Source organism: Hemitrygon akajei, chromosome 14, assembly GCF_048418815.1.
Source record: "Hemitrygon akajei chromosome 14, sHemAka1.3, whole genome shotgun sequence".
NCBI classification, from domain to species: domain Eukaryota; kingdom Metazoa; phylum Chordata; class Chondrichthyes; order Myliobatiformes; family Dasyatidae; genus Hemitrygon; species Hemitrygon akajei.
In genome coordinates, this window is record NC_133137.1 from 31976453 (window position 1) to 31997532 (window position 21080).

The 21080-nt window shown below is 44.2% G+C and overlaps 1 protein-coding gene across 2 annotated transcripts in view; it reads left to right on the plus strand.

Annotated features, from left to right (window-relative positions):
- The window catches only part of pole (polymerase (DNA directed), epsilon), a 149811-nt gene that overhangs the window by 127352 nt on the left and 1379 nt on the right, over window positions 1–21080 (plus strand). Inside the window, exons 44-48 of one of the 2 annotated variants that reach the window (XM_073065749.1) lie at window positions 5048–5179; window positions 7917–8110; window positions 9496–9696; window positions 10989–11117; window positions 20936–21025. In XM_073065749.1, the coding sequence (XP_072921850.1) occupies window positions 5048–5179; window positions 7917–8110; window positions 9496–9696; window positions 10989–11117; window positions 20936–21025 (746 nt within the window). The remainder of the gene's footprint in view (window positions 1–5047; window positions 5180–7916; window positions 8111–9495; window positions 9697–10988; window positions 11118–20935; window positions 21026–21080) is intronic. The other variant, XM_073065750.1, reaches the window with a different exon arrangement.

The following is a 21080-nucleotide window of genomic DNA, read 5'->3' on the forward strand; positions in this document are numbered from 1 at the left end:
GTGGAAGATAGAAAGCCCCGAGGACATCTCCTTCATTCTAGAATGAAAAGCTTCATCCTGTGAGCAGATGCGGCAGAGATGGAGGAATGAAGAAAAGGGGGTGGTGTTTTTACAAGTAGTAGGGTGGGATAAGGTGTAGTCTAGGTAGCTGTGAGAGTCTGTGAGTTTGTAATAGACATCAGTGGACAGTGAAACTGAGGAGGGGAAGGGCGGTGTCAGAAATGGACCAGATAAATTTGAGGGTAGGGTGGAAGTTGGAGGCAAAGTGGATGAAGTCAATGATGCAGTCAACGAAGCACCAATGCGGTTGTTGATGTATGTTGATCCATCACCTTCTCCACTGTCATGATAAGACCACACTTAGCCTGGAGGAATAACGTCTTGTATTCCATTTTGGGTAGCCTCCAACCTGATGGCATGAACATCGATTTTTCAAACATCCGGTAATGTCCCCCCAACCCCCTTTCTCCATTTCCCATTCCTTTTTCCCTCTCTCACCTCATCTCCTTGTCAGCCTATCACCTCCCGCTAGTGCTCTTTGCCTCCTTTTCTTTCTTCCATGGCCTTCTGTCTCTTTCACCAATCAACTTCCCAGCTCTTTACTTCATCCTTCCCCCTCCAGGTTTCACCTATCACGTGGTGGTTCTCTCTCCCCTCCCCCCACCTATTAAATTTACTGCTCTCTTTTTCTTCTCCAGTCCTGCCGAAGGGTTTTTCCCCGAAACGTCAACTGTACTTATTTCCATAGATACTGCTTGGCCTGCTGAGTTCCACCAGCATTACGTATGTGTGCGTGTGTGTGTTACTCGGATTACCAGCATCTGTAGATTTTCTCTTGTTTGTGACTCCTTTATCTCAAAATGCCCTAGCTTGTTGCACGCTTCACACTTGTGTCCCTATCTTCCACATTCTCCTTTGTAAATACTGATACAAGGTATTCATTTAACACCTTCTTCACATCTTCTGCCCCCAGCATGTATTCCCACCTTTAATCATAGAATGATTCAGATTCAGATTCAGTTTATTGTCATTTAGAAACCACAAATGCAATGCAGTTAAAAAATCATCCTACCCTCTCCCTGGTTATCCTTTTGCTTTTGATGCATGTATCTCTTTAACCCTTCTTACCGAGGACTTTGCATGGCACCTTCTGGCTTGCCTAATTCCTTCCTTGAGTTCTTTTCTGGCTTCTTTATAATCCTTAAGGGTTGTTTGATTTTAGCTTCCTAAACCTTGCATATTTTTTCCTTTTCCTTCTTGACTAAGTTCACCACCCAACGTCTAAGGTTCCCTGCCCTTGCCATCCTTACCCAGTGTCTCACTAGAATATACCTGTCCTGTAGTTTGTCCAGTTTGTTTTTAAACGTCCTCCACATATCAGACGTGGACTTGCCCAAAGCCGCTGTTGCCAGTTCTCTCTGCTTAATACTGTAATTTGCCGTTTCCAATTTCTCCCACAAGATGCAAACATATCCTTATCTATAGCTGTTTAAAATTCAAGGTCGCTACTTAGGGAATTGTAGTCAATATATTCTCTCTCTATCCCTCCCATCAATAGCTACCAAGTAATTTAAGATAATTTTGCTTTATAACATCGATCTTTGTTTTGATTTATTCCAGTTGTTTTTGTTTTTATGATTGTAACGCACCCAAACATTATCTAGGTTATTGTTTTTCAGGTCGTATTGTAATGAATCACAAATTATCCCAAGAGTTTTAATACAGCTTGCAGATCTGCACCATAAGTGAATAAGCACTGCAGATTTATCAAGAAGGATATTTGCCAGTACTACTAGGAATCATAAAAAGTTTGATAAGTGATACTAATTGTTGATAAATGTTACCATACCTTAAACATGTTGCTGCAATCTTACATTTTGGATTATCTGGGATCTGAATTCAAAAGATCATGCCTATTAAAATATGCCAAAAATCCAAAACAAGGTGAATGGAATTATTATGCAATGTGTATGGGCTAATAAGCATTGCAGATCCAGGCAAGTTCTGTTTATCCTGCAGACTCAGGAGCATGACATGAAAAGCAAGTTGGTAACTAAAATATGCTTCCAGATGCTATATGCAGTCCAAAAGTTTAATGGATTTACTTTTTGAATTTATGTATTTAATTATATTTACATTGTGAATGAGTTACTCCTAAGTTGACTTAGTTAATGAATTACTTCTCAGAGACTGTGACTTCAGTCATTGAATGCTGAGCTGTAGTTGATAAAGAGCATCCTGATGTATATATCTTTACTGACCAGATGTTCCAACCTTATCATCAACCTCCCAAAGCACTTCATCACAGTGGATGCAAGTGCAACTGGTCATGCCACTGAACACTCTGTTTTTCAAAGTGGTCATACGTTTATTTGCAGAGTGTTAGCCTAAGCTAATGTTGAGTGTAACCTATGGTGTTGTACTCAACAGTCCTTGCTTGCTAAGATGGAGGGAGTGACTGTTTAAGCTACTGAATGGGGTGTTAGTTCTGGGGCTACTTGGTCTTGGATGTATCAAGCTTTCAAAGTGCTATTGGTGCTACACTCATCCAAGCAAATGGAGAGTGATGTGGAGCAAGGAATCACCCAAGTTTACCTGCATATTTATATGCAGTAGGGAGAGGGACCCTTTCGTCTCATTATGTATCTCTTCTGATGCTTTTAACAATTGTACAAAACAAGGCATTCTTGCACATTTAGATATTAGGTACAACATCCTCATCCAGTAGACAAACATTCAGTTAGTGGCATGAGTCAGCCATATGTGATAAGCTTGTAGTCAGTTTTATTCTGACATTACTGTCTCACATGATCAATTTCCCTAAAAGTCTTTGCTCTTCTGAAATTTATACAAGCAGACTATGAAGAGAATGATTAACATAAATTATGTCCTTGGATAAATCTTGTTTGTGGACAGAGAGACTTTTTCTGTGCAGCTCCTTCGGCTCATGGCCTTTTTATTAAAGCTGATTTGAAGGAAGATCCCACAATCGCCAATCGTATGGAAGGATTAGAATATAGTCAACTAGAAGTTAAATGGACCTCTTTCTCAAACTTCTACTGCCAGAAGTCCGCTTCTAAGTGTCTAATGGGTTGACTTGTTAGGATTTTGGTCACTTTAAGGTCTTCTCTTGTTCTAGACAGAACCTTGTGCCCTAACTTCAGATACTTGTTATAATTTCTTGTATTGCAGCTCAGTGAATTTGGCATTCACTTTAAAAGAACCTAGTTGTTATTTTCAACACCCCTCATTGAACAGAGTCATGGATGCCGAGCACTTTATTAACTTAGTGAGGGATTTACCAGGTCGTGAGATTGCAGGTTACAGCCGAAATAGTTTTGCTGTTACTGTTGCCCCACAAAACTATTGGGAAGCAAAGTTTTGAGCCTTTTGATCTGTTCTAATTTTATTCCATTTAACACAATCTGTGTGGTAAGATGGATGGTGTTTTATGTGAAGTTGCACCTTTGTCTACTTAAGAACTCCGTAGTGATTATGATAATCAATTCTGCCATGGATATGTACATTTTCACCCTGTACACACAGTGGCCACTTTATTAGGTACACTTGCTCATTAATGATAATGTCTAATCATGAGGCAGCTACTCAATGCATAAAAGCATGCAGACATGGTCAAGTGGTTCAGCTGTTGTTCAGACCAAACACAAGAATGAGGAAGTAATGTGATCTAAGTGACTTAGACCATGAATGATTTTTGGTGCCAGACAACCTGGTTTGAGTATCTCAAACTGTTGATCTCCATGAATTTTCATGTACAACAGTCTCTAGAGTTTACAGAGAATGGTGTGAGAAACAAAATACATCCAGTGAGTGCCAGTTCTTAGGGTGCAAGTGCCTTGTTAATGAGAGAGGTCAGAGAAGAATGGCCAGACTGGTTCAAGTTGACAGGAAGGTGACAGTAACTCAAATAACCACACCTTAGAGAAGTGGTGTGCAAGAAATCATCGCTGAATGCACAACATATTGAAGTTTGAAGTGGATGGGCTACATCAGCAGAAGGTCACGAACGTATACTCAGCAGCCACTTCCATTAGGTACAGGAGATATCTAATAAAGTGGCCACTGAGTGTAGGGGAGAAAGGGGTTTATCAGTCTTGTTGGTTTCCTCCACACCTATTGCAAACCCTTTCTGACAGTTCATTAAGGTTTGGTCAGTGATGATGTAACTGAGATACTATGTGTGAAGGCCATTAAGGCTCCCACCTTTGTTCACCTGGTTGATGAATTTCTCAGTACTTACAATTGTTCTTCAGCCCTGGGGGGTTACAGATACATCAAATGAGAGTGGCATACAGTGTATTATTCATGAAAATGAAAACGTTCCTTTAATTAGTATTAAAAGTTAAAGTCTGTCCTGAGCCTTATAGGCTCATCAAGCCAGTGCTTATGCCGATTTCTGTGGCTGAAGCGACTGAGAGTACGAGACTTTCCTTCTCCTAGTTCAGTTGTCAGCCACGACTGATGAGCCCTATCTGCTCCATCTGTTCTCCCCATTCATTGTCAAATACACAATGCATTTGCACAGAGAAGCAATGGAAAAAAAACTTGTTTGTAGCAGCATCACAGGCACATAGCATCATGTTGGTTGCATTCACAATAAATCTGTAAATTAAGCATAAAATATACCCAGTTTTTACAAGAAAGAACACAATTAGAACCATTTTGAGAGTTTTCCTTGCTGATTGAATAATATCTACAATATGTGAGTTTTTAAAATTTTTGTGGACATCTTGTTAAATTTGATCCATTTTTATTGTATGTTATGGTACAAATTTTATTATCAGATGAGAATGAAAATAACTTAAGCATCTTCCTGATGTTTTATCCTGAAGAGACTTGCCTTGTTTTCTGTGTATTTTTATTTCATCATTGAAGTCTGCCACTTTGAATCCAAATAACTGTTCTCCACTTCAGGTACTGCAGAGATTATATTGTTGTTAATATTCAAATGATCACTTAACTAGAGTTGCTTTTCACTCATTACACAATCTAATATGCCTCACTATAATGGAATCTATTATTGTAGCATATATTGTAGCTGTGTACCACAGCATGAAAGAAGAGCTGAGACGCAGTGCCCCAGGATGTACTCCTATCAAGCAGCGAGGAGTCAGCCAAATCTCGCAAGATCCAGCAGGAGAAACTGGTACTTCAGCAGGTAGGAAATTTAAAGCACAAAATTCTTTCTGCTTGTAGTGAAGCATTAGATTTTATATCATTCTGCATGTTTCTTTAGCTTTTGAAATAATTTTGAAGTACTGGCCTAAGGAAGATAAGAATATCTCTCGAATTATGTCAGAAATCAAAAATAACCAACTGGTGGCAAATTGTTTAATTAATTAATTAAGACGGCAGTTTTAGAAAGACAGATATTGTTACTTATGGCTGAATACTTCTAGAAGAGTTTTTTAATTATTTTCAATATTATGAGCCATGTAACGTGCATTTTAGGCTGTACTTATTACAGGAATACACATATGAAATGTTGAAGGAACTCAGTGGGTCCGTCCATCTGTGGAGGGGAATACCTCTCCATAGATGCTGCCTGACCTGCTGAGTTCCTCCACTATTTTGTGGGTGTTGCGCTGGATTTCCAGCATTGCATCAAGTGTGTCCCCACAAAACCATTCAGTCTTTCCCAACCAGCAGCCCCGATAAACCATGAGATCCCCAGTCTGCTGAGGGCCAGATCTGCATGGAACATTGTCACAGGAAGGCTGCATCCATCATCCCCTAAATCTCAGGTCCTGCTTTCTTCTCGCTGCTGCCATCAAGAAGAAAGTAATGGTGATTGCTATGAAGTTAATCCTGCAAATGTGGAAAATGGACTCAGTGCCTACATATGATCTGTGGCTGAGAGAACTGGCAAACACTTTACATTTGGAGAGACTGAGATTATGTAATGAGGACAGAGGGGACATCTTTGAAAGGATATGGGGCCCTGTATTGAACTTTCTTATGGCGTGAGGTCTGAGGATTTTTGGTGCGGTGCACCTCTGTTGTGTATGTTTACTTTTTGCCTTTATATTTTTTTTCTCTTTTGCTGCTCAATATTTAATTTTTGATTTTGCTGTGGTTGTGCTGTATATTTTTTTTACCATTAGTTTTTTTCAAGTCTGTTCACATAAAACAATAAAATATATATTTTTTAAAAGTACAGGAGGCTCAGGACCCACATCACCAGGTTCAGGAATAGTCACTACCCTTCAATCATTAGACTTCTGAACCAGAGGAGTCAGTTCCCCTCAACTTCACTTGCCCCATTACTGAAACGTACCCACAGCCTGTGGACTTACTTTCAGAGACTCTTCATCTCATATTCTCAATATTTATTGCTGATTTTTTTCTTCTTTTGTATTTGTACTATTTATCTTTTGCATAATTCTATTATGGTTATTGGTTTTATTAAACATGCCTGCAAGAAAATGAACCTATGAATCTCATGGTTTCACATGGTGACTACAATAATAAATTTTCTTTTGAACTTTGAACTTTGCAGAGCCTCTTGTGTTTATTATTGCAGGATTATGCTTTTTTTATCCTGCGCCTTGGAAATAAAGATTTTCTGCAGGAATCAAAGTAAATTCTGTTTTGTAGTGGTTTTCACTCTATTAGCTCTCAAACATTAATGCAAGATGCATCAACATGACAGCACATTTGCCTCTAAAGATTTCTGTTTTACACGAATGAAATACAAAGCCCAGGCTGATCTGCCAATGCTGTTCTACCAGGAAACAGCATTGTAAGAAGTGCTGAGTTTGATGAGATAAGATGTTAAGCCAATGTTAAACCAAGACACTACATCCCATCTAAGATGCATGTAAAATTTCTGAAGGCACTATTTGGAAGGTGTTCAGCAGATTTCTGTCTAAAGAGTACTTTATCCAGCCACAAACATTTTTATTTTAATGGAAGAATGATTTCAGATTAGTGTCAGGCCTACTTATGGAACCTTTGTGGTTACACTGTTACCTAGTTTACAGCCATATAACATCACAGAGGATTGGAACTGCTCAGCTATGATCATTGTACTGGCTTGTACCTCATCCTTTCTTTGAATGAACCTGCTAACCTGGCTGTACTTTAAAGTCATTGCCATGGTCGTCTTGTTGGGCAGGGTTGACTTCAAGCAGTAGCTCCTGACACTTTGACAGCAGCAGACTGTCAAAATGCTATCATGGTTATCTAGAGGCAAAGGCCTTGAAATTGTATTTAAATGCCTCTGACTATTTGACAGATTTAAAAATATTTAGAAGGAACTAAATAATTTATGATCAAAACTTTTCATAAATGTTAAACTGCTGTTTATGCTAAAAATAACTATGTATGTTAAGAATCAGATTTAATATCACCGGCATATGTTGTGAAATTGTTTAACTTTATGGCAACAGTTTGTACATGGAGCTTAGAAAAATAGAGGGCTATGGGTAACCTAGGTAACTTCTAAAGTAAGTGCATGTTCGGCACAGTGTTGTGGGCTGAAGGGCCTGTATTATGCTGGGCACTGCTCCTTGAAAATGTCTCGGATACACTGGAGGCTAGTACCCATGATAGAGCTGAAGAAACCAAAACATTTAGTCTACTTACTTTATCAATCAGAATGTCAATCAGTTTTGTCTGATCTCCCACTTCCCTCCTGACTTTGATATTACATAATACCAGTGTGTAAGTCGGGCGCGAGTCTGCTGTAGCTAACCAGTGATTCTCTACAAACCACTAGGTGTAGAGCAGCATGAAGCAACCCATATCATCAATTAATTTAAGATAGTCACCAATAACTGATAAAGTATTTTAGAGAAGTCTGTTTAGCTAAGCACATGAGAATGTGAATCTTGTCATAAGAATGCAATGTGGTAGGAGTAGCAAAGGTATCTTTTTGCTCTTCAATTCTGCAGGGTTGATCACCTTCTCTCAGGAATATGTATCTAATGAGCTCACACAGAACTTCTTCACTATTACCCAGAAGATTCAGAAGAAGGTGAGCAGCAACAGGCACTCCACTGAATCCTCTGAGATGTTCCCAGTTCTGCCAGGCTCCTATCTTCCATTCAATAATCCATCTCTGGAATTCATCAAATCAGTCTGCAAGGTGAGGCAAATGGAGCTGCAAATTTACTTCAAATGGAATAAATGTTATTTTAGGTTTGCTATTTTGGAAGGAAGGTTGCAAAACTAAAATGTGCATTTTCATTTTAGGTAAATTTCATTTCACTACAGATGAACATAAGTGTTTATTCTCTGGACAGAAACTCTATCATAATGTTCTTTTGAATCTATTATGCAATCATAGAATTCAGAAGATGGTCAGATTAGTTGCTGGTAGAGCATTCTTTCTCCTTAGCCCTGTAAATGGTTTTTTTCCTCTAGTAGCTGCTCATTAGTAGCATTCAGTAACATATTGGGTTAGTAATCCATTTCTTTGAATTATTGTTCAAATTCCTACTGGAGAAATTTTTAATTCAGATAGTAGATAAACTTGGAATCAAAACACTTTGAACATGAACTGCAGGACAGTTGTAAATGGTTAGTAGGTTCAAAGTTCAAGTTCAGTTGTCATTCAACTACATATGAATACGGCCAAACACAACAGCATTTCTCTGGGGCCAAGGTCCAATACATAGTACCAACAGTTACACGAAAGATACAGTCCAAGACCCTGAGTCCATGAATGCTGCAGCACTCTGCATTTGAACACAATGCAGCTTGTCTTCTGCCAAACAAACACTAGGGGACAGCGTCAACTCCAGTTTGGAAGCTGCACCACATCGCCTCTGGTGGAGTGCACCGACTCTGCTTCTCTCCCGGGCAGTTGTGAACAGGTGACACCTCGGCTTGAGACCTATTCCTCACTACAACTGAGGCCACAGAGCTCCCCTGCTGTCCACCAATAAATCAGTTAAATTGAACTTGCATCATTTTCCTTTAGGGAAATAGTTTTAGAGTAACTTCACAACGTGAAATCCTGTTTGAAGGCAAAAAAATTTGACAAAAAACAAAGTATCAGCCAATTTGTGCACAACTCAAAGATTTAGCTTCCAAAATAAGACCAAAATATCTTGTAATGTTGATCAGTAAGGGCAAATTTAACATCTAAGCCAGGCGCCTCTCAATACAAAATAAAGAGTGACGGTTTCCATTTAGATCTCTGAAAGGGCTTTTGAATCTGAAATATTATGAATCAGCAAAAATACCAATACTGATTCTAGTATCCCCTAGAAATGTTATTTCTATAACATTTTTAACATGTACTTTAGGTTTGATGCATAATATAGGGGTCATGCTTCATCTGACTGCTGTTCTTGGGTATCTAATCTTATTGTTCACAGAAATCTTCCCATTCCCTTACATATTTAATTATTCCTAAAGGATGAAGTTTGGATAAGTAATCATCCTCTTATTATAAATAAATAACCATGCTGCTGTTTATTATGTGTACAAAAGCCATGTTTGTAATGTACTGTTGTCTTCAAACAGATTTTGTCTCTGGATTCAAACATAACCAATCAGGTTAACAAATTGAAACGGGATCTCTTGCGTCTAATCGATGTGGGGGAATTCTCTGAAGAAGCACAGTTTAAGGACCCTTGCCGGTCCTACATAGTGCCCGAGATCATCTGCAGGAATTGTAACTTTTGCCGAGATTTGGACCTCTGCAAAGACCCTTCCATCTTGCAGGTTAGTAAGAAGTAATTCATCATTTCTGGCAGTATTTCAAGAGGGGAGGGAGCACTGAGTCTAAACTTGACATAACCTGTCATAAATATTGTAGAAAATAGGATTTTGTTGTCCCTTAGATGACATTAATGAACTGTCAGTGGACAATATGAAGGGCAGCTTTTTTACTGGGCTACACTGTTACACTACAACTGAGGAATTGATCTTATTTCATTGAAGCGTTTCTGTTCACGTGGAATATTTTCTGTGCACATCATTTTCACTAAGAAGCAGTAAATTTTTATTCATTCGAGGGATATGGGCTTTGTATGCTGAGCCTGTATTTAATTGCCTATCCTTTGTTGCCCTTGAGAAGGTGGTGTTGAATTTCCTTCTTGCCCTTGAATTGTGGATGTACTCTCAAAGTTGTTAGAGAGAGATTTCCAGGGTTTTAACCAAGTGATGGTGAAGAACATAAAGCAAGTGTGGCAGCATAGTAGTTAGCACAGCGCTTTATAGTACTAGCGACGTGGGTTCAATTCCCACTGCAGCCAGTAAGGAATTTGTACGTTATTCCTGTGATCGCGAGGATTTCCTCTGAGTGCTCCAGTTTCCTTCCAAATTCCAAAGACCCACCAGTTGGTAGGATAATTAGTCACTGTAAATTGTCCCTGATGAGGCTAGTGTTAAATTGGGGGTTGCTAGGCAGCATGGCTCAAAGGGCCAGAGGAGCCTACTCCATGCTGTATCTCAATCAATTGTGAACTTCAATCAGTAGTGATTGAACTATTGATTCAATTAATAGTGAGTCAATCAAAAGTGAACTTGAGTTACAGGCCCAGCTATGAAATAGTGGAGCAGACTTGAGAGGACAGGTGTGTGGTTCAGCAATGTGGCGAGAGATGAAACATAAATGCCAGAAACACTCATACTAAATAATGATTTTTTTAAGGCAAGTGTGTTTGTAATAAAATAACTGCAACTGCAAGACACAATTATGGCTCATTTCCAAATATTTGTAAAAACCATAAGGATGGATTGAATTATGTACAACATATGTTCATAATTTGAAATGTTTTGAATTTTTCTTGTGAATAAGTTAGTTTTCTATCACTGGCCATATTTTCTTATTAATATTTGAAGCTGATTATGCAACTAATTATGTCTATTTCCATGCTTTCATATCCCATGATTTTGTTTAAGATTGCAAAATATTGCCACAATATTACACCAACAACTTTATTTCTAAAATCGCGTCAGTCTCTGTGTTTGTGGAACTTGTCCTTAATTAATTATATTTTTTGCTTTTTTAGCAGGATGGCACGTTATTACCCAAGTGGTGTTGTACTAACTGCCAGGGCACATATGACTCAGATGCTATAGAAATGGCACTGGTTGAAGCATTGAAAAAGAAAATGATGGCCTATACACTTCAGGATTTGGTATGCAAATCATCCACATTCTCCAACCATTACATAGCACCAACTGTATTATCCATCTAGGTCATTCAGATAAGTTGTAAAAGATTACTTCTGTCATATTGACCTTTGTTTCTTAATGATACACATCAGACACAGGGAAATCTTGTGTAACATTTACAAATATAAAAATGGGACAGTAAGGCAGTAGTTTAATGTTTGTGGGAATATCGGCAAGCAAATCAACATGGAAAACAGAAAATCTTAATTTCCTGGATTTTAAAATGCTTACATTTTGGATGTTTAAAAGTGAATTTAAAAAAGATCTGCTGGAATGCCGTACAATGCCCATTGTATAAATAGTTATGATTTTGAAATGGAAGTTCTTGGATTATTCAAATTTAGTTAATATTAACTCAATTTGAATATTCAAGAACATCAGGTTCTTTGCTTCAGTTTCAGCACTTGAACATTTCACTTGCATCTTGATAACCATGTGTGAACAGAATAGTAAAAATGATCAGACCAGAGCAGTTTACAATGGATCAAAGAGTCCTCAGACCTTCCATTCGACTATTTTGGCAATGAAAGCTTACCCCTGTGTGTTAGATTTATCAGTAATAAGTTTTATATACTATTATCTGTCCATTTATGCATTTGCACAGGTCATGATGTAATTACTTTCCACACCCATTGTCCCAGTTCCCTGGTTTGTTTCTTCTGAATATTTAGTTCCTGAGATCAGTTCTTGGATACAATTTAGAAACATTAATAGTTCCAATCTGAGTGACGGGGTGGAGATGTGTCTCTTCCCTCCGCTAGCCTGCGGGTCACCCTTGGGCAAGGTGTAGCACCTGTTTAGCACCATCTGATCAGGGTCACTTGAAGCCATGGGAGCAGGTGGTAGATGGTCATATGAGCAGCTGGTGCATATCACGTCCTGGTTATGCGAACACTGACCCCAGGCAGAAAATCTCTGAAGAGTTTTGATAATGCCTGGGGTCACCTGGCTTGTAAAGACACTGCCCAGAAGAAGGCAATGACAAACTGCTTCTGTAGAAAAATTTGCCAAGAGCAATCATATCATGGAAAGACCAGGATCATATATGGCACATGATGATGATGATGAATAGTTCCAATGCCAATCCTGATCTGCATGTCATCATCCAAACTCAGTAATTTGGCTCTGACAAGTGCACTGAAGAGTACTCCACAGACCTTGACCAGATCTTTAGCAACCTCATGAGATGCTGTAGGGGAGCAGTAGGCCTTGCAGCATATGTGGAGAGAAATGGACAGTAAGTGCTTTGGGCTGAGATTCTTCATCAGGACAAGAAAGAAAGAGGCCAGAAGAGGAGCATGTGGTGGCATTTAATGGGTGAATGCTGGTGAGCTGTATAGGAGGAAACTGAGGGAAAGGAGGGGAAATCAAATGATGTGAGAAGTTGAGAGGTGACAGGTGGAAGAGGCCAAGGGCTACAAAAGAAGGAATCGGAGAGGAGAAGGAAGTAGACCATGGAATAAAGGGAAGGACGTGGAAAATCAGAGGAAGGAAGGTGCAGGTGATGGGCAGGTCATGAGGACATAGGAAGAAAAGGGTAGCGGAACCACAAAATGGGGGGGGGGGTGAGTAAGGGGAGTAGTTACCAGAAATTAAGAAATTAGAGAAACTTGTATTGATGTTCCAATGTGCTTCAAGGCCACCACCATCGTCCCCATGCTGAAGAAGTCTTAAGTGTCCTGCCTAAATGACTACCGTCCTGTTGCACTTACATCCATCATCATGAAGTGTTTCAAGAGGCTCGTCATGAGGCATATCAAGACCCTGCTGCCCCCCTCACTGGACCCCCTGCAGTTTGCGTACTGTCCCAACCGCTCAACAGATGACGCCATTGCCACCGCCCTCCACCTGGCCCTAACCCACCTGGACAAAAAAGACACATACGTTCGGATGCTGTTCATAGACTTCAGTTCAGCATTCAAATCATCCCTCAGAAACTGACTGGAAAGCTGAGCCTACTGGGCCTGAACACCTCCCTCTGCAACTGGATCCTAGACTTCCTGACTGGGAGACCTCAGTCAGTCTGGATTGGGGGCAGCATCTCCAACACCATCACACTGAGCGCGAGGGCTCCCCAGGGCTGCATGCTCAGTCCACTGCTGTTCACTCTGCTGACCCACGACTGTGATGCAACACACAGCTCGAACCATATCATCAAATTTGCCGGTGACACGACCGTGGTGGGTCTCATCAGCAAGAACAACGAGTCAGCTTACAGAGGGGAGGTGCAGCAGCTAACGGACTGGTGCAGAGCCAACAACCTGTCTCTTAATGTGAACAAAACAAAAGAGATGGTTGTTGACTTCAGGAGGGCACAGAGCGACCACTCCCCGCTGAACATCGACAGCTCCTCGGTAGAGATCGTAAAGAGCACCAAATTTCTTGGTGTTCACCTGGTGGAGAATCTCACCTGGTCCTTCAACACCAACTCCATAGCAAAGAAAGCCCAGCAGCATCTCTACTTTCTGCAAAGGCTGAGGAAAGTCCATCTCCCACCCCCCCATCCTCATCACATTCTACAGGGGTTGTATTGAGAGCATCCTGAGCAGCTGCATCACTGCCTGGTTTGGAAATTGCACCATCTCGGATTGCAAGACCCTGCAGCAGATAGTGAGGTCTACCGAGAAGATCATCAGCGTCTCTCTTCCTGCCATCACAGACATTTACACTACACGCTGCATCTGCAAAGGAAACAGCATTATGAAGGGCCCCATGTACCCCTCATACAATCTCTTCTCCCTCCTGCCATCTGGGAAAATGCTCTGAAGCATTCAGGCTCTCACGACCAGACAATGTAACAGTTTCTTCACCCAAGCTATCAGACTCCTCAATACCCAGACCCTGGACTGACACCTTGCCCTATTGTCCTGTTCATTATTTATTGTAATGCCGGCACTGTTTTTGTGCACTTTACGCAGTCCTATGTAGGTCTGTAGTCTAGTGTAGTTTTCTCTGTTTTTTTTTACGTAGTTCAGTCTATTTTTTGTACTGTGTCGTGTATCACCATGGTCCTAAAAACCGTTGTCTCATTTTTTACTATGCACTGTACCAGCAGTTATGGTCGAAGTGACAATAAAAGTGACTTGACTTGACAGGTTGGACATTACCAAGACAGTATATGAAGTGCTGGTCCTCCATTCTGCATCTGTCTTTAACTGGGCCCTAGGCAAGGTCATGGACCGGCATGTCAGTGTGGGAATGGGAAGCTGAATTAAAATAGCTGACCACCAAGACATCCTAGTTGTTATGGTGGGCAAAGTGAAGGTGCTCGGTGAAGTAAGTTCTCCAATTTGCATCAAGTTTTGCTGATGTAGACGAAACCCTAGTGGGAGCATTGGATACAATGCAAGACCCCAGTGGATTCACGTGGGAAGTGCTGCCTCGCCTGGAGGACTCTTTGGAGCCCCGATTGGTGGTGAGGGTGTAGGGACAGGTGTAACGTATAGCACAGTTACGGGGATAAGTGCCTGGAGGGGTATCAGTAGAGAGGGGAGGAAAAGATGTACCTCGTGGTAGGATTTTGCTAGAGATGGAAAGTGTGGAAGATGATGCATTGAATGCGGAATCTCAGAGTGGTAGTTGAAGATAAGGGGAGTTCTATACCTGTTATGTCCTGGGAGGGAGGAGGAGTGGTGGGATGGGGTGAAGGCTGATGTGTGGGAAACGAAGGAGATGTGGGTGAGTGCTGCATTGATAGCAATGGAGGGGAACTCCATTTTCTGAAGAGAAAAAAAAGAAGACAGTTTGCATATCCTGAAATGAAATTTCTCATGAGAATGGATGCAGTGCAGATGGAGGAACTGAGATAAGGGAACAGCATCTTTGCAAGTGACAGTGTGGGAAGAGGTGTAGTTAAGGTTACTGCGGGAGTCAGTGGATAATCCATCTTGGGAGATGGAAAACAGAGAAATCAAGAAAAGGGAGTAAGGTGTCGGAGATATCCAATTGTTTTTAATAACAATTGATGAAATTGTCGTCCTCATGGGTACAGGGAGCAGCCCCAATGCAATTGTCAACGTAGCAGAGAAAGTTTCCACGCCTCCTTTATTTCCATGTTGAGGCCAAATGTAGTTTTGAGAATTAACAGCTTCTGGCGACCTACTTTCCAGCACACTCGAACCGGCTCAAGAAACAGTGCACGCTGGCAGGGAGGCCGGCCCCAAAAAGGGTGCCAGGCCTTCTTCACCAGCAAGGGGAAAAGCCCGTGCGTGGGAAGGGACTGTGAATATGCGCCCCCTACAGCATTCCCGCCCGGGGTGGGCGGAAACGGGAAGGCTTAAAAGCGAGGCCGCGAAGTTTGAATAAAGCTTTAATGCAACTGCAACTCACCGTCTGCGTGTTGTTATTCCAGCACTGTGTGTAGCACACCGCTACAATTGGTGACCCCGACGGCCCAAACAGAGACGCCGTATCTGTTCATGCAGTTTCGTTAAAACTGCCAAGCTTCTGGACGCTGCGACCTCACCTATGGTTCCAACAAGCAGAAGCCCAATTCCACATTCGGCAGATAACCTCGGATTCCACACATTACTACTACGTGGTGAGCTCCCTTGACCAGGAGACGGCCGCCCTGGTTGAGGAGTTCATACAGTCGCCCCCAGAGGACGACAAATACACAGCATTCAAAGCTCTGCTCATAAGGACTTTCAGACTCTCACGGCACGAGCGAGCTGCCCGCTTACTGCACCTGGATGGTTTGGGAGACAGGCCACCATTGGCATTGAAGAATGAGATGCTCGCCCTGGCTGAAGGACACAAGCCCTGCCTCATGTTTGAGCAGGCATTCCTAGAGCAGCTGCCCGAGGACATACGCCTGCTGCTGTCCGATGCGGATTTCAGCGACCCCCGGAAGATGGCGGCCCGGGCAGATGTGCTGTGAAAAGCCAAGAGGGAGAGTGGGGCATCCATCGCACAGATCACCAAGCCACGCGCCCAACAGCAGACTAGACCAGGCCCGGCAGCAGAGCCCACAAAACCCAGAGGCAGGAGTGCGGAGGCCAACGAACAATGGTGCTTCTACCACCAGCGGTGGGGCGCAGAAGGCCGCCACTGTAGCCCGCCCTGCAACTTCCCGGGAAACGCCAAGGCCAGCCACCGCTGATGGCTACGGCGGCTGGCCATCAGGATAGCCTCCTGTATGTCTGGGATAAACAGTCGGGACGCCACTTTTTGGTTGACACTGGGGCTGAGATCAGCGTCTTACCTCCGACGAGTTACGACACCCGCAACAGAGAACTGGGACCCACTCTGCGGGCCGCAAATGGCAGCGCAATACGGACCTACAGCACCCGTACGGTGCGGCTATAGTTCAGCTCCAGCCGGTTCACATGGGACTTCACACTGGCTGCCGTGGCCCAACCACTCCTGGGAGCAGATTTTTTGCGAGCTCACAGCCTGCTCGTCGACCTGCAAGGGAAGAGACTAGTCCACGCCAAGACTTTTCAAATGTTCTCCTTGAGTGAAGCCAAGTTGCCAGCCCCACAACTGGACTCCATCATGCTGTCCAACAACGAATTCACCAGAGTCCTGGCGGATTTCCCATCAGTTCTGGCACCGCAGTTCACGGCAGCCATGCCCAGACACGGGGTACAGCACCACATCCCGACTCAAGGACCACCCCTCCACGCCCGTGCTCGAAGGCTTCACCCGGACAAGCTCCGACTGGCGAAGGAGGAGTTCAAGAGGCTGGAGGAATTGGGGATCATACAGCACATGGTGCCCAAAGCGACAGGGGGCTGGAGACCATGCAGCGACTACCACAGACTGAACGAGGCTACAACACCGGACCGCTACCCTGTGCCGCACATTCAGGACTTTGCAGCAAACCTGCACAGCACAAGGATATTTTCCAAGGTAGACCTCGTCCGGGGATATCATCAAATCCCGATGCACCCGGACAACATCCCCAAAACAGCACTCATCACTCCGTTCGGCCTAAAGAATGCCGCATAGACGTTCCAGCGGCTCATGGACGTGGTGGGACGCGACCTGGACTTTGCATTCATCTATCTGGATGACATCCTCATAGCCAGCAGTAGTCGTCAGGAGCATCTGTCCCACCTCCGCCAACTCTACGCCCGACTGAGTGAATACGGCCTAACAATCAACCCGGCCAAATGCCAGTTTGGACCCAATGCCATCGACTTCCTGGGCCACAGGATTACTAAAGACGGGGCAACCCCTCTGCCCGCCAAGGTAAACGCGGTCCACCACTTCCCCCAACCCAACACACTCAAAGGCCTGCAGGAATTTGTAGGTATAGTGAATTTCTATCACCGCTTCCTCCCCTCAGCAGCCCGAAACGGATAAGGGCAAGGACATTACCTGGGACGGGGAGTCCGCAGCCGCTTTCGTTAAAACCAAAGAGGCCTTGGCAAACACCGTGATGCTAGTGCACCCCAGAACGGATGTTCCTACCGCCCTCACAGTGGACGCATCCAACACAGCAGTCGGTGGAGTGCTGGAACAACTCATCGAGGGTTGCTGGCAACCCCTGGTGTTCTTCAGCAAACACCTACAACCACCCAAACTCAAATACAGTGCTTTCAACCGGGAGCTGTTGGTACTATACTTGGCAATCCGGCATTTCCGGTACTTCTTAGAAGGTAGGCCCTTCACTGCGTTCACGGACCACAAACCGCTCACTTTTGCGTTCACGAAGGCGTCCGATCCCTGATCGTCCTGCCAGCAGCGACATCTGTCCTACATCTCCGAATACACAACAGACATCCGGCACGTCTTGGGAAAGGACAACGTCGTGGCGGACGCACTATCCAGACCTACCATCCAGGCCCTGTCCCAAGGGGTGGACTATGCAGCGCTGGCGGAGGTGCAGCAGGCAGACGATGGGATCCCTAGTTACAGGACTGCAGTCTCCGGTTTGCAGCTCCGAGACTTCCCCGTAGGCCCAGGTGAGAGGACCCTACTGTGTGACGTAGCTACCGGCCAACCTCGCCCCATTATCCCGGCAGCCTGGCGGTGGCGAGTTTTCAACTCCATTCACAACTTAGCGCACCCTTCCATCAGGACAACTGTCCGGATGGTCTTCAGTGGGTTCGTTTGGCACGGACTCCGCAAGCAGGTCTGTGAATGGGCCAAAACGTGCATGTAGTGCCAAGGTGCAGAGGCACACCAAAGCCCTGCCGCAGCAGTTCCACCCCACCCGCTGGCGTTTCAACCACATTCATGTGGACATCGTGCACCTCCTAACTATCATAGACCTGTTCACAAGATGGCCAGAGGCAGTCCTGCTCACCGACACCACCTCGGAATCCTGCGCCCAAGCACTGATTGCAACCTGGGTATCTCGCTTTGGTGTACCGGCCCACATTACCTCCGACAGAGGCGCCCAGTTCACCTCCAGCCTGTGGTCAGCTATGGCCAGCCTTTTGGGAACACAGCTGCACCACACAACTGCCTACCACCCACAATCGAACGGGCTAGTAGTGTTTCCACCATCACCTGAAGTCGGCTCTCATGGCCCGCCTGAAAGGGCCGAACTGGGTGGACGAGCTTCCCTGGGTCCTGCTCGGAATCCGCACGGCGCCCAAAGAGGATCTGCACACCTCATCAGCCGAGTTGGTGTACGGCGCACCCCTGGTCGTCCCAGGAGAGTTCACACCGGCCCCAAGGGGGCAGGAGGAAGAACCCGCAGCAGTCCTGGACAGACTACATGAGAGGCTCGGTAACCTGGCCCCCATACACACTTCACAGCATGGACAGAGCCCGACCTGCGTACCCAAAGACCTGTAGAACTAAGTTTGTTTTTGTACGGCAGAGCGGACATCAGGCACCGCTACAACGGCCCTACGAGGGGCCGTTTAAGGTGATCAGGAACAACGGGTCCACGTTCATACTGGACATTTGGGGGAAAGAGGAGGTTTTCACAGTGGACCGACTCAAACCGGCCCATGTGGACGGCGCAGCCAGTCGGGGCTCCGGCACCGCGGCGCAGAGGCAGACCTCCCAAACAGAGGCGGACTCAGACTGTGGACATTGGGGGATGTATTGCCGGTTCTGGGGGGGGGGGGGGGGGGGAGTTATGTGGTGACCCACTTTCCAGCGCACTCAAACCGGCTCACAAAATGGTGCACGCCGGCAGGGAGGCCGGCCCCAAAAAGGACGCCAGGCCTTCTTCACCAGCAAGGGGAAAAGCCCGCGCACAGGAAGGGACACTACAGCATTCCCACCCGGGGAGGGCGGAAACGGGAAGGCTTAAAAGCGAGGCCGCGAATTTTGAATAAAGCTTTAATGCAACTGCAACTCACCGTCTGCGTGTCGTTATTCCAGTGCTGTGCGTAGCACACCGCTACAAGCTCATGTTTTGTTTTGGTAGTCTCCAACCTAATGGCATCAACATTGATTTCTCCAATTCTTGATAACATCACCTCGCTGTTTTCCCCCGCCTTCCCTTTATCCCTCTAGTTCTTTGACCCCTTCTCTCCCCTACCCTCACAATCTGCCCATCACCTACACTTCCCTCACTCTGGTCTTCCAGCTCTTTCCCTTTACTCCATGATCTACTGTCTTCTCCTTTCAGATTCCCCATTCATCCCTTTCCCTCTTCTGCCTATCATCACCCAGCTTCTCATATCATTTCTCTTTTCCCTGTACACAACCTTCCTGTCTTTTCCCCCTCACCTGAATTCACCTGTCAACCCTCAGCTTGTACTCCTCTCCCTCCTGCCACCCTTTTATTTGGGCTTCTGTCCTCTTTCTTTTCAATACTGTTGAAGAGTCTTGGTGTGAAACAGCGGCTATCCATTTTTCTGCATAGTTGCTGCATTCCTACAGTGTTTTGTGTGTGTTGCTCCAGATATCAATCATCTGCAAGCTCTCTTATGTCTTGACCAGATCTGTGTTGTTCAGAATCATTTGGTACAATTTATTTTTTTGTGGCCTGCGGTAGAAGGAGATGAGTTATACAGCTCTCGTTACATGCAGGCCAACTCTTTGAGTGATTATGCAGAAAGTTTGAAGTTAATAACTCATCTCCTTCTAGTTTAGGCCATGAACTTATCAATCACCCCTGATGAGTTATAAACCTCAAATTTTCTGCATAATCACTCAAAAGAGTTGAACTGCACGTGCATGTAACAAGAGCTGTATAACTCATCTCCTACTGTAGGCTACAAACCTATCAATCACCCCTGCTGTGGACACTTTCTGGCGGTCCAAGATCCGTATGCTGCACGACCGCTGGACTAAGTGTGTAAATGTAGGAGGGGACTATGTTGAAAAATAAATGTGCTAGGTTTTCTAAAATTGACTCCATCTACTTCAGGCCACAAACTTATCAATCACCCCTCGTAATAGGGTGACAGGGTAGAGATGCATCTCTACTAAAGGAGGTGTAAGGCGCTTCTTCCCTCTGCTAGCCTGGAGATTACCCTTGGGCAATATGTAGCACCTGCTTAACCTCCTGATCAGGGTCATGTGAAGCCACGGGAGCAGGTGGTGGAGGTCGTATGAACAGCTGGTGCATATCACAAGTCTTGGTTATGCGACCACTGATGCCATGTAGACAATCTCTGAAGAGTATTGATAAAGCTGGGGTCACCCATCTTATAAAGACGTGGCCCAGAAGAAGGCAATGGCAAACCATTTCTGTAGAAAAATTTGCCAAGAGCAGCCACGGTCAAAACCCTGATCACCACATCATCCACATCTTCCAAGTTCATGTACTTTCCTATTAGTTAATGTAGAATGGCAACTATAAAGTTTGCTTGCTTGGAATAAGCTTGAAAGATGTTATGATTTAATTTCCTTTTTGTATCTTTAGGTTTGTTCAAAATGTAAAGGTGTCAAAGAAGCTAACATGCCTATCTACTGTCATTGTGCCCGGGACTTTGATTTGACAATTTCTATGACGGTAGGTTTCATTCCATACCAATATCTTCTGGTGTAATTGAATAAGCTTGATTTTA